The sequence below is a fragment of the Neovison vison genome, chromosome 7 (genome assembly GCF_020171115.1).
Source record: "Neovison vison isolate M4711 chromosome 7, ASM_NN_V1, whole genome shotgun sequence".
Lineage (NCBI taxonomy): Eukaryota > Metazoa > Chordata > Mammalia > Carnivora > Mustelidae > Neogale > Neogale vison.
In genome coordinates this window covers 37,862,501-37,874,584 of record NC_058097.1, presented here as the reverse complement: position 1 = coordinate 37,874,584, position 12,084 = coordinate 37,862,501, and the positions used below count along the sequence as shown (strand labels likewise).

The 12,084-nt window shown below is 32.1% G+C and overlaps 1 protein-coding gene across 1 annotated transcript in view; it reads right to left on the bottom strand.

The window, feature by feature from the left end:
* Nucleotides 1-274: 274 nt before the first annotated feature.
* The window catches only part of URI1 (URI1 prefoldin like chaperone), a 72,040-nt gene continuing 60,230 nt past the window's right edge, over nucleotides 275-12,084 (bottom strand). The window contains exons 5-11 of the mRNA XM_044256238.1: nucleotides 12,029-12,084; nucleotides 11,776-11,833; nucleotides 9,744-9,912; nucleotides 8,020-8,347; nucleotides 6,000-6,142; nucleotides 4,957-5,206; nucleotides 275-2,028 (exon numbers count right to left, since the gene is read on the bottom strand). The exon at nucleotides 12,029-12,084 is cut by the window's right edge and continues 36 nt beyond it. Coding sequence (XP_044112173.1) covers nucleotides 1,846-2,028; nucleotides 4,957-5,206; nucleotides 6,000-6,142; nucleotides 8,020-8,347; nucleotides 9,744-9,912; nucleotides 11,776-11,833; nucleotides 12,029-12,084 — 1,187 coding nt within the window. The 3' untranslated portion in view covers nucleotides 275-1,845. The remainder of the gene's footprint in view (nucleotides 2,029-4,956; nucleotides 5,207-5,999; nucleotides 6,143-8,019; nucleotides 8,348-9,743; nucleotides 9,913-11,775; nucleotides 11,834-12,028) is intronic.

Here is a 12,084-nt window from a genome sequence, read left to right as displayed (position 1 = left end):
CTATGGTTTAAAAGAGAACGCTTACGACCAGCTTCATTTTATTTATCCCACTGAAACATGAATTTAATATGAAAAATAAACCTATAACGTAAAATCACAACTGAAATTTTGTTGTAAAACTGAAGTTATGGAATGGGGCCATACCACTTCGTCTGGTTTTCAGCAGAACATAAGAAAATGTTACCAAACACTTATTCCTTGCTTCTACTACTAGCTTATTCTATGAGAGAATGTCTTATTTGCAAGAAGTAACATAAACTACATAACAACAGGCTCAAATTATGAAAAATTATTTAATGACAGTACTCTTGAAATTACATGCCTGTAAAGAATATCACAACAGTCCCACAATGAAGTTTGTTTCTGGGAGAATATCCAGCAGGGCTCACTTGAATAGCAATTGGGAGTCAGAACTCTTCTGTGTGTGTATGATGGTACTCTCAGTTTGGTTTAATTTTTGTGGGGGATGGGCTGAGAGAAAACAGTTTTAACTAAAAATATATGCACAGTTCATTAAACTTTACTAAAGAACAAATCTTCTACATTTTTAGGCTATCTTTCAAAATCAGTCCTCTGTTCTGAATTATCCATTAACTTGTGGAGATTCAGGCTCACCCCCGTATTACTAAAATACATATTCATAAAACTTTTACAGTTGTGCTGTTCTAGTTACAAATAGCTTCTACTTTTCTAGGACATAATTTCACTTTGTTTAAGCAAGAATTCATTAAAGAAGCTATAAATAACCTTTAAATATTTAGCCATGAATAGAGGGTGGACTGGCATTGATGGCTTATTTTAGTACTAATGCAGAACGCTTTTTAAAAGCTACATTTCAGCATGCATCAAGCTAATGATTAACACTTGCAGTGTAATTTTCAATGTTAGAATAAATTTCTCTTTATTTTAAGGATTTTTGCTAACAGTCAATATGTTATTTCGATTACTTACTAGTAGGAAAGTAGCCTTAAAGAATGAAAATGTTGGAAAATTAAAACATAAAATTTCTTATTTAAAAAATCTGGTAATTTTTCTTAGCATCTACACAACCTTCCTTCTCTCCCAAAATATAATTCCGGTTAAAAGTGAACACACCAATGGAGATGAATTGCCTATGGAATTACATGAATTCAAGGAACCACTGTGTGGTGCAGGTAGCATATATATGAAATCAAAGACATTTCTGTATTCAATTCTGAATCATAAAGTTCACATTTTAGAGACCAAGTTTCATAAAATTTTTACTAGAAAAAAAAATGTTTTACAAAATACCATTCTTCCAATCAAACAAACCTTCCCATAGGGTACATGTAGCCTTCGGCCTCAGAGATGATAGAATTACCAACAAAGGGGAGAATTTTTTTAAATAGCCACCTAGCTCCAAAACCTACAGAAGTAGATTTTTTTTAAAGTGCCTTTAAAATGCTAAAGCAAGTAATATAATTGTTGAATCTATCTGAAATTTTAGAAGTTTCCTTAAAATGGTCCATATGGTACGCACAATTTCACAGCTGGTACAAAACTGCCTGTATTTAGTTCAAAACACAAAAACAATGCATATGAACAGTATTCTTTGAAAAATAATTCTAAATACTGCCAGTGCATCATAAGAAAACTTAGACAACAGTATTGACAGTATTCAGAGAATTAACAAAACAAGCTGAATATTAAAGTATTCACACATTTACTTTGATTTTTAATACCACTGATAACAGTAAGGATCTTGCTGCCAAATGAATTCTGGATGCCTTATTTCAAACTACATGTAACATATTTTGTGATACAGATTCTAAAGAAATGCAAAACTAGGTTCCAGGATGTAAACTACCATTGCCTAGGCAGGCCCTAGTTTTTCTGCTGCAATCTGGCAGCTTTGAACTTTGAAACCCTCTTTGTAGTTTCTTCTGATACTTCTGACAGAACTTCTTTTCGTTCTGGAATGGTGGGTAGCACAGGATGAACCATGGTTGGGTGTGGTGTTAAGGAGGGTGACAGAAATTCTTTTTCTATTACAGTTCCAGAAAAAGCCTAGAAGACAAAAATCAGATTATGGTAACAAAACATAAGTAAGATGCCCACAAATCATTATCCTGTATTTGCCAATTAGACACTTCTTTTTTGTCGAAAGTAAATTCTTAAGGTTTTTGGATAAATACACAAAATACAAACTGTCCAGAGAAATCAAGTACTATTAAAATGTATCTTAATTACACCACCAACTATAAGTACATTTTTATAGCATACATTTAAGAAAGCAAAATATAAAATAAATGTTTTATCTGGGATTAAACAAAAATGGGTACATAAAACGTCCTCAACTTTCACACATTCCATTATTATGTCCAGACCATGCTGTGAAAAATAACGTTTTAAACTAAAAAATGCTACTAGGGTATCAAACATGAGCTGACGAATGAGCTATCCTATGGAAGCCATGCTGCCACTAGCCAATAGCTTAATTTCAACAGCAGTGACATTTCTTAGGTGGTGTTCATTTATGCAATTACTTGAGAATTTTATTGAGTCCTACCTCAATTTTATTTAAGAGATCAGCATAAACTGAAAAATCAAGTGCTGATACTAGTGGAGACAAGCACCAGTCTCAAAATTTACCATAATTAATACAATAATGAAAATTAAATGTTCCACAAAAAAAACACTGATCCTTTAATTTCAACTGGATGTCTGCTGGACTTAATCTGGCCAACTGTGTATTCAACTGAAAAAAAGTAATGTGTACAAAATGCTGGAAATAACCAAAGATGTATCTTTATATATATTTTTTTACATAAAGATCTTTTTATATAAAGGAGCACCTGGGTGGCTCAGTCAGTTAAGTGTCTGCCTTCAGCACAGGACATGATCCCAGGATCAGGCTCCCTGTTCAATGGGGGAGTCTCCTTCTCCCTGTCCCTCTGCCCCTCCCTCCCATCTTGTGCTTTCCTGCATGCTCACTTTCTCAAATAAAATTTTTAAAATATATAAATCTAAATGAATGAATAAATAAATAAAGTCTATAAAAACCAACGAGTTGGTATGGATTTTATTCTTAAAGTTTCTAGTATTTGGATTCCCCCCTTTCATCTTTTAAAACTCATTATACACAAAGTAAAATCTGACAAGTAAACTTTCATGTATATTTTGCTTCCTTTTGTCTAACAAGTAAATTTGTCTAACAAATTTAGTTAAGACAATGTATCACCTGAATTGTTTAGAAAGCCACACCCCTCCACCTTGCCCTATCAAAGAAACAAAACAAGAATGCCCTTTCCTTCCTGTAATATTTTAGGAACTTGGGTGGAATCCAAACTCTTAAAAGAAACTCAAAATCTACTTTCTCAAGACTCCTCTATTTTATCTTGATGAGCACTGAGCCTTTTGAAAAAAAGAAAAAAATTATTTCAGCATTTGAAGATACTGAAAAGGGTATCCTTTCAAAGTACTTACCATATGCATGAACTACTTGTGGATGTTAAAAAAGTGTACAGCATCTAGAATGCTGATGATAACAGTTCAATACAAAATGCCAAGCTAATAAGAATGAAATAAAACTAAAGTTCCAGTATTGAGCTCTAGCGTACCATGATACATTAAGTCCTTATAAAAACCTAATTTTCAAAAATTTTGAAATAGTGAAAGTCTATACCCATTACCTGTTTTTCTAACAATTTGGAAGACTATTAAATGAGATATTTTCCAGGGCAACTGAGATCATTGTACTGGGTGGAGGGGAGGAGAATATTCTGATCATATATACTGTCCCTAAATGCTAATGACCTCCATCTCCATCTCCACTGACATTTAGTACAATTATCACCATTTAGTTACTATTTAGTTGCTGTACTATTTAATACAAGCAACAGTTTTAGATATATATAAACATATAAACATACATATAAACATATATATTTTTAGATGTATCTGATATATACCTAAATGGGTATATCACTTTTATACAGGTGTGAGTGGGAACCTTAGAACTGAAAACTTGAAATACCCACAAAACAAACAAAAAAATTAGAAATCATGCCTGGGAATAATGAAAATCATAACACATGACTATTTCAAAGATAGGAATTCTTACTTTGGGATCTTCTAATACCCCTCCTCCTCACACACGAAAGTGTATGCAACATGGTAGGTAAGAATATGTATTTGTGCACTCATTCTTCTGAGGGATCTACAGCTTTCATTAAATTGTAAAATGATTCCACAATCCCTAAGAATACATATGTCACTGGCACAGGCCAAAACACAGGACTTTAGATAATTATCTGCCACATATATTTTTTCATTAACTCAACTAAAGCATATAAAAGAAGTATAGTCATCTACTTAAGCCATTATAGAATGACTATGGTTTGGTCTAGTGGTAATTTATTTAAAAAAAGCCACTAAATGATCTGGCCAAAAATGTAACAATTATGCAAACTGAGATACTTTAAAATTCCTACTTCACAAAAATAAAACTTTAAGATTGGTAATACTTTTCCCTACAAAAATTTTCTTGAATAATGTTACATTTTTAGACCTGCATTTATGTTTGCTAGTGACTATTCATTTTTTACAAATTATTAATTATTGAAAAAGAACAAGCAGAATGAATTAGGTTCCATGACTTTTGAGATTAAATATATGTATAAACTAAAGAAGCTGTAAGATAAACAATGCCATTAACCAGTTGATTAACTTCAATAAATAACTATGTAAGACAAAATAATTTAAAGATTGTAAGATTAGTAATTTATAAACCATACCCAGGACACAACACCTATAATTTTCAAAAATTTTTTAAAAAGCAGAGACGTATCTTTTTAATTCCAAAAATGATCTACGTGAAATTGGGAAAATGAATGATAGGCCCTTCTGATAATGGAGCTACCACCACCTTTTTAGTCTTACAAAAACTCGTGAAAGATACCATCTGAAATCAAAGAGTCAGAGACACACACACACCTCAGGTGTTCCTGACAAGGGCAAAAGTTTCTTGTGATGGTTTTCTTCTTGTTCCTCTTCCAAAATACTCTCACTGGTGTCACTACAAGTGGCCTCTTCACAGCTAATACTCCTCAGAACTCCCCGTCTGTCGTCGAAGTCGGCAGCACTGCTTTCACTGGTATCACTGCAAACACTGTTCTCTCTGCTGCGAGACTTCAGGATGGACTTACGAGGGACATATTCCCCGTTCACAACATCAACGAAGACCCTAAAATATCCAAAATAGATACATCCACTTTAGGTAATTCATAAGCAGAGGATAAATTTATAATGATATTAAAAAAATCTTTCCTAGAAATTAATCTACAAGGTTACATGTAAAATTTGCACAATCAAAATAATTTTTAGTTTCAAATAATGTGTTTCATATTCTTAAAATTCTTATTCATAAAATAAAATTCATATTCTTAATATTCTTAAAAACATGATTTTTTTGGCCTAATAAAACAGAGCACTTTGTTTATAAGCATGTTCTCAATGACACCTGATTTGCCACATTTCCACATATACTCTAGGCCTACTTAGAAGACAATTAAGCAATTTTACAAACGTAGGTCATGAAAACAGTAAATATTTTCAAATGGTAACTTTTTCAACAACACAACAAAAAACTGGAACAGCAAAACTTAACTCCCACTTTGTGAAAAGATAAACCACCTGTCAAGCACCTTCACTGCTGTGGCAGGAGTGAGGCTCCAGCCCACTGGAAACACAAAGTTGTAACTAAAGTACACAACATTTTTTGACTGGATCGACTGGGAACGTTTTAAAAGCACTGGCAAAGAGGGGGCAAAGGGAAAGATCATGCAATTTTCCAACTGCTTTCGGTAGCTCAGCAGCTCCTGTGACAGCCTCTGAAATACTAAGCCAACTCTATCCGAATACCTCGCTTTTCAGTGATAGCCTTCTGCGTTACCGACAACCTTTTTCCTATACATGTTGAGTTACGAAGAGGCGGACGGGAACAGCAGATTGTTCTACTGCCTACGAATACCACTCACCTATAAATGTCAGCAGGAGTCCTGATAGTAGGCAGCTCTTGGGCAGAATGACCACTGCCAGAACTGTTCTTTCGTTTACGTTTGGCTTCTTCTTTCTTTTCACTGAATTTTAAAGTGGTATTTTTTCCAGTATTTATTCGGACCTAAAAATTTCACAACATAAAATCACAACCCTTTTGAGAAAGTAAATCAAAGTCAAAACTTAAACAAATAAACCCTATAAGTAAAGAAGAGAAACAGTTTAAATTTTTTGACACTGAAATGATGTGCATTATTAGGATTAAAAAGTCCTTACCCTTAACATACTTTTACTACATTAAATTATGTCTTCTTTAATAACCAATTCTAATCTTCAATGACTTTATTATTGTATTGAAAGCAAATTATACTTAAACTAAATGATTGATTTATTATAAGCTTTCATATCACCCCATTACTTTGACATAAAATTTTGGCTTAAATCATGCATTTCAAAACAAAGAACACAATTAACCAAAGAAATATTTGGTAAGAATATAAAATTTAAGTCATAAAAGCAGTATTAAATAATATTTAACTTCAGAATTTTTAAAATACCTCTAGTTTTTAGAAACTGGACTAAAAAATAAAATAAAATAAAAAACCCTGTAAGATTATCATGTTATTCTTCTATTCCTACTGAGCATTTTACTGCACTTTCCTCATGAAGGACTTCTCTCTCTCTCTCTCATAACATTCCTAAAAATATTACTACTTCTTCCTATTTTATTGACACGCAAATAAGAAAAAGTTTAAAGCCTGAAATAAGAATCATAAAATAAACTTCTTTTTCTGGTTATTAGGTCAATTTTTTCCAAAGAATTCACAAGATGCTCCCTTTAGTCTGAAGTATTAAAATATTTAAAAAATAATAATAACTTATTTCACTTCATATTAGAGCAGGGATAACTTAAGGGACCTAAGAAATATCAAATATGTTTTAAACATGTTTCATTAAATAATAATCACGGATACTTAAGACTGATACCCTAGACCCTTAACTCTGCTCTAGGCAATCCCTGCAGAGGTACCTTATGGTACAAAGAGCACTACACTGACACAAAGGGCTTTCTGTTTCATTACTAGCCAGCTCTACGGACTTCTAGGCCTTAAGTTTCCTTGAGAAAGATGAATGAGAAAGATGAATTCCTAGCTGCTCCTCGGAGCAGCGTTTTAGAACGAGGGAATGGGTTTAAGGTAGTCTATACTTCCTCCAATCAGAACCAACCTGTTTTGATCTATTTTAAATACTGGGATTCTATAAGTACAAAGGGAATAAAAAGTCTTTGATACTAAAAAAATGCTTAAAAACCCTGTATTAGAAGATCTCTATAGTAACCCCCAGCTCTAAAATGCCAAAATTCTAAAGTTATGATTAGTCACAAATGTTTATATTTACTTTATCAGAAAAGGAACTACTTTTTACTTCCTCCTAAATTTTTCAACTTTGCTCATGGCACTCCTATTCATGTTGTGCCCACAGAGAAAATAACAACCTGGCATAATTAGGAATATAACTAAAGCAGTCACTTTAACATCCCAAGTACATCAAAACACCCACAATATAATTAAATCTAGAATTCGTAAGAAAATTCTCACCTGGCAATTCACAGACCTGTACCCCTGGGGCTAATGATGCATTATATGTTTATAAAAAAATTTAAAAATTAAAAAAAAAAAAAAAAAAAAAAACCTCTGAATGAAGGACAGGTGAAATTACAGTAGTTGCTACTCAAATCTGATTCCTTTCTAGACCCCAAACAATTGAAATTCTATTGTGGCTTCAGATAACAATGGACCAAAACCAACTACGGAGACTTTGGACTCCACACATCCTCCTTTTTCTTTTTAGAAAAATTGGCCAGAGAAAGACGCAAAAGATGGTCTTCTTGTTTGGCACTATCAACAATATTAATCACTGCTGACACTGTTCTTTTAAAGAAAATTAGAGATGATACTGAATATTTAAAATATATACAGAATTAATAAAATGTATACAAACCCTCTTAGGTTCAACAGTATGAGAAAAATATATTGTTGGTATAGAATGATCTCCAACCCCTAAAGCATCCTGGTCATTTTCATTATCGCCACCACCACCATCATCATCATCATCTTCATTACTGTGGTAAGAATTTGAACCGTTCACTGGATGAATGCCATTCATTTGACCACTAAACAGTTCTGAATGTGTAACATCCTTATAACAGCTGCTCGAAGTAACAGAGTCTGTCACTTGATGCATCACATGCGCATTTATATTCTGATCTTCCTTTTCTTCTTCAGAAGATGTCGTATCCTCTCCATTTGCAATCACAGTACCAGGCTTACTAGTAAAGAAATAGAAAATTAACAAGATCAAACAAACACATCAAAATTCTCCATATTCTCCATATTAAAATTCTCATTTCACTTCAATGGATAAAAATTAAGATTGAATAAGATATATATTTAAATAGAATTCTAAGTCTATAAAAATGTTTTGAAATAAATTAACAAAAAAACCCTACATTATTCTGTATGTAGTAGTTACTCAAACACTTAGTAGAATACAGATGATTTTTTAATCTTTGCAAGAGGACATGGCCACACACAATACAATATAAATAATACAATTAAGAGATTTGTAAGAAATTCACAGAGAATATGTTTCTCTATTTAAAGACGAGAAATTAAAGTCCAGAAAATTAACACATTCTTATTTTCTACTTCTATATTTGGAATATTTTACAAGCATGTATTACTGTAATTTTAAAAAATGAAGGATTTGTATGTATACACATGAATATAATTATACTTATACAAACACATGTACATTTTTCATGCTTCATTTCTACAAAGGATTTGAAAACCTTACAAAAATAACAAAACCAAAAATGCAATAGAATTGAAATAACATCATGCAAAAATAGAAAGAGAATCGTGACCAAGAAAATAACAAGATTCAAGACTGATCTAAAAAAATGAAATTGTATCAGTTAATCAAAAGACCAAAGAATTTATAGGTGAAATGGTAGAAAAAATATAAATACTTTGTGCTTCATGTCCTATTTTTCACAGAAATTAATTACTGCATATGGTATATCATTTAAGCAAAATAATATAGAACTTCTGTAGTAACAGATTTCATTGAGCATTCTGACAATTCCAAGTGAGTGCTAATGTATATTTCAAATAGCAGTTTGGAAAAGTTTTCCATATATATAACTATCTGACCAGATTACAGATTGTCTGCTCAATAAACAGAAAAGTTTGCAAAGGAAAGCAAGGATAAATATTTTACAGCAACAAATCCAGAGCAGCTTTTCTTTTTCACAAGTCACTCAAATATATAGCATTATCCTGACTATAGTATAAAAATATTTCATGTAAAATGTAATATATAAAACATCCATAATTATTTTAAGTCAACTATCTGATATATCTTAGGACTTCATTATATAAAATATGGCTGAAATCTTATAATTAAAAAAATAGGAATAGTGATTTTAAGTATTTCTGTACACACATATATATGCATGGGCTTGACACAAATGCACAGCCCTAAAAGAAAATATTCTAAAGAATATTTATTTTATAGTGGTAGGATTACTGATACTTTAATATATTATACTTTTCTATATTTTCTTCAATGAGCATGTATTGTTTTATTAATGAGGAAAGAGATTAACAAGGAAATGTGTTTAGAAATAAATTCTCTTGGAAAGATGATTTGTCATTAGGTACCTATCAAGTTCACCCAGTAATTCTTCTTGTCTCTCTAGTTCTTCAAGTCGAGCCCACAGTTCCTTATCAGCAAGCAAATTCTTAGATTTTACATCATTTGCAAAATCTGCTTCAAAAATCTCTGAAGTTTTTGGTTTGGAGTGAGGTTTATGAGCAATTCGGTGTTTTGCTATTTAAAAAAAAAAAAAAAAAAAAAAGGAAAGACATGGCTGTTAATAGCTAACTTTGAAAAGGCACAAATGTAGACTTAGTAATAAGACTTTCTTTTGAGAGGGGATGTTGACACAGGGAGGCATGGTTTTAAAGGTAAGCAAAGATAACTCCAAGGATGTATAGATCTCACATCTTGCTACTCAAATTGTGGTCCAAGGACCAGCAACACTGGTATCCCCTACAGAACATTTCAGAAGTACTGCCTCTCAGCCACACACCCCCCATCTGCTGAATCATAATCCTCTGTTTTAACAAGAGCCCAAGAGGATTCATATGCACATTAAAGACCCTGAAGAGCTACCTGAGAGCTCCAAAACTTCCTAAGTAAAATGGCCACAAGCTACCCTACTTATAACATAAAATTCAACACAAATAACACACATCTTCCATCCTTACTCAAGAGAATTTAGTTACGAAAGTTACACATCAAAGCCCTGTCACAGGATACTTTCAACTCTAAGGTACTGCCAGGCATGATCACCCTAGGAGGAATCTATGGAGGCTAATCCCTGGAAAACTGGACTATAATTTTATATATGAATATTTTTACTTTTTAAATTGCTTTATCTTATTTGTAATCCTCATGTGAGGGCAGGAGATAAAGAAAATCTGAACTCAAATCCATTTGCTTTTCATTTAAAAAAAAAAGGACTTTTTAATAAAGCAAATTCTAGCTTTGAAGAAGGCAATGGGAAGAAGTCTAAAATGCTGTTATGAGATACGGTTAACAGATGACCTCCACCATATATTCAAAAGTAGAACACTGTTTCATAAATCTGAACATATCAAAAATATGCTTCATGGCCTATTATTCTAACTATCACCGACAAATCAGTATTAACAAGTTTCATATTTCAGACGGTAAAACACAGAAATCTCTCATTGGTCACCACAAACAAAAATTATACCTTGTCCTTCTGTTCTTTAACTAATGTATGTCTCCTTCCTTTCATCTTCTAAAGCCACTTGCTATTAATTTTGATGCTGTATTACTAGAGATACTATATCTAGAATATAGCTTCTAAAATTATCTCTCTTCCAACCAGTAAGTTCTCTTCAGAGTTAATTACTAAAAATAATACGGACTTTACAAGTCAAAATAACAGTTAAAAGTAACTGTTTCCTACAGTAGCAAATTATAAACCATTTCTGTAAGACTTTTAAAAATTTCACTACTTTAACACTTTACAACTGACAGGGGAACTACTCACTCACTGCCTTTACCAAAGTAAACCCAAACACATAAACCCATCCTTATCAAGAGAAGGCTATTAGGTGAGCCTGGGAAACCACCTGTGTCTGGAACAGCACTGCAGGCAACACAAAATAAATGGCTGAAAAATTCTTAGGTTATCTTCATTCTTTCTTCCAAAAACACATCTAAAGCTACAGGTTTAAAAGAACAACAACTAGCAGAAGATATATTATGACTCAACTGAGGTCAATGATTAAATTAGGAGCAGAACCATGTATGGAATACACATTTTCTGAATTTTAGATATTTGGATCATTAAGAACTTTGAAGAAAGCCATATCATCTCACCACTTAAATGGATCAGTCTACTGGCATCAAGGTTTCAATCAAAAAGTTACTTCTCTTCTAATGTTTATATTTTAAAATATATTAAAATATACAGCAACTTATATCAAAGTTATAAAAACGTAATAATAATATTAATAAATAAATGAAACAAATGTTTGTATCTAATGAATTTAAAAGTATCATATAATCCTAAATGACTCATAGAAGATTCCCTGAAAATCAACACAAATAGCAAATATTTAAATAACTAGACATAAAACAATCTAAACTGCTTACCTTTAAATTCAAAGTCACTTTTAATTTCTTCTCTTATATCAACAATATCACCTGCAGCCTAATTTTTTAAACAAAAAACAGCGCATTAACAATTTGAATCTTCAATACATTAAAATTATTTTAACTGCAATCATACAACCTAGAAAAATGTCTGAGAGCATTTGAAACAAGGGATTTGTTCCAGGGCTGTAAGATTTTTTTCCAACATGAAAACTGTTCTAAAAAAACTAAAAGATTGGAAACAAATACTCACATCACTCATTTTTTGCAAATCTTCTGTGAATTCAACTCTGGATTCAAAATTTTTCA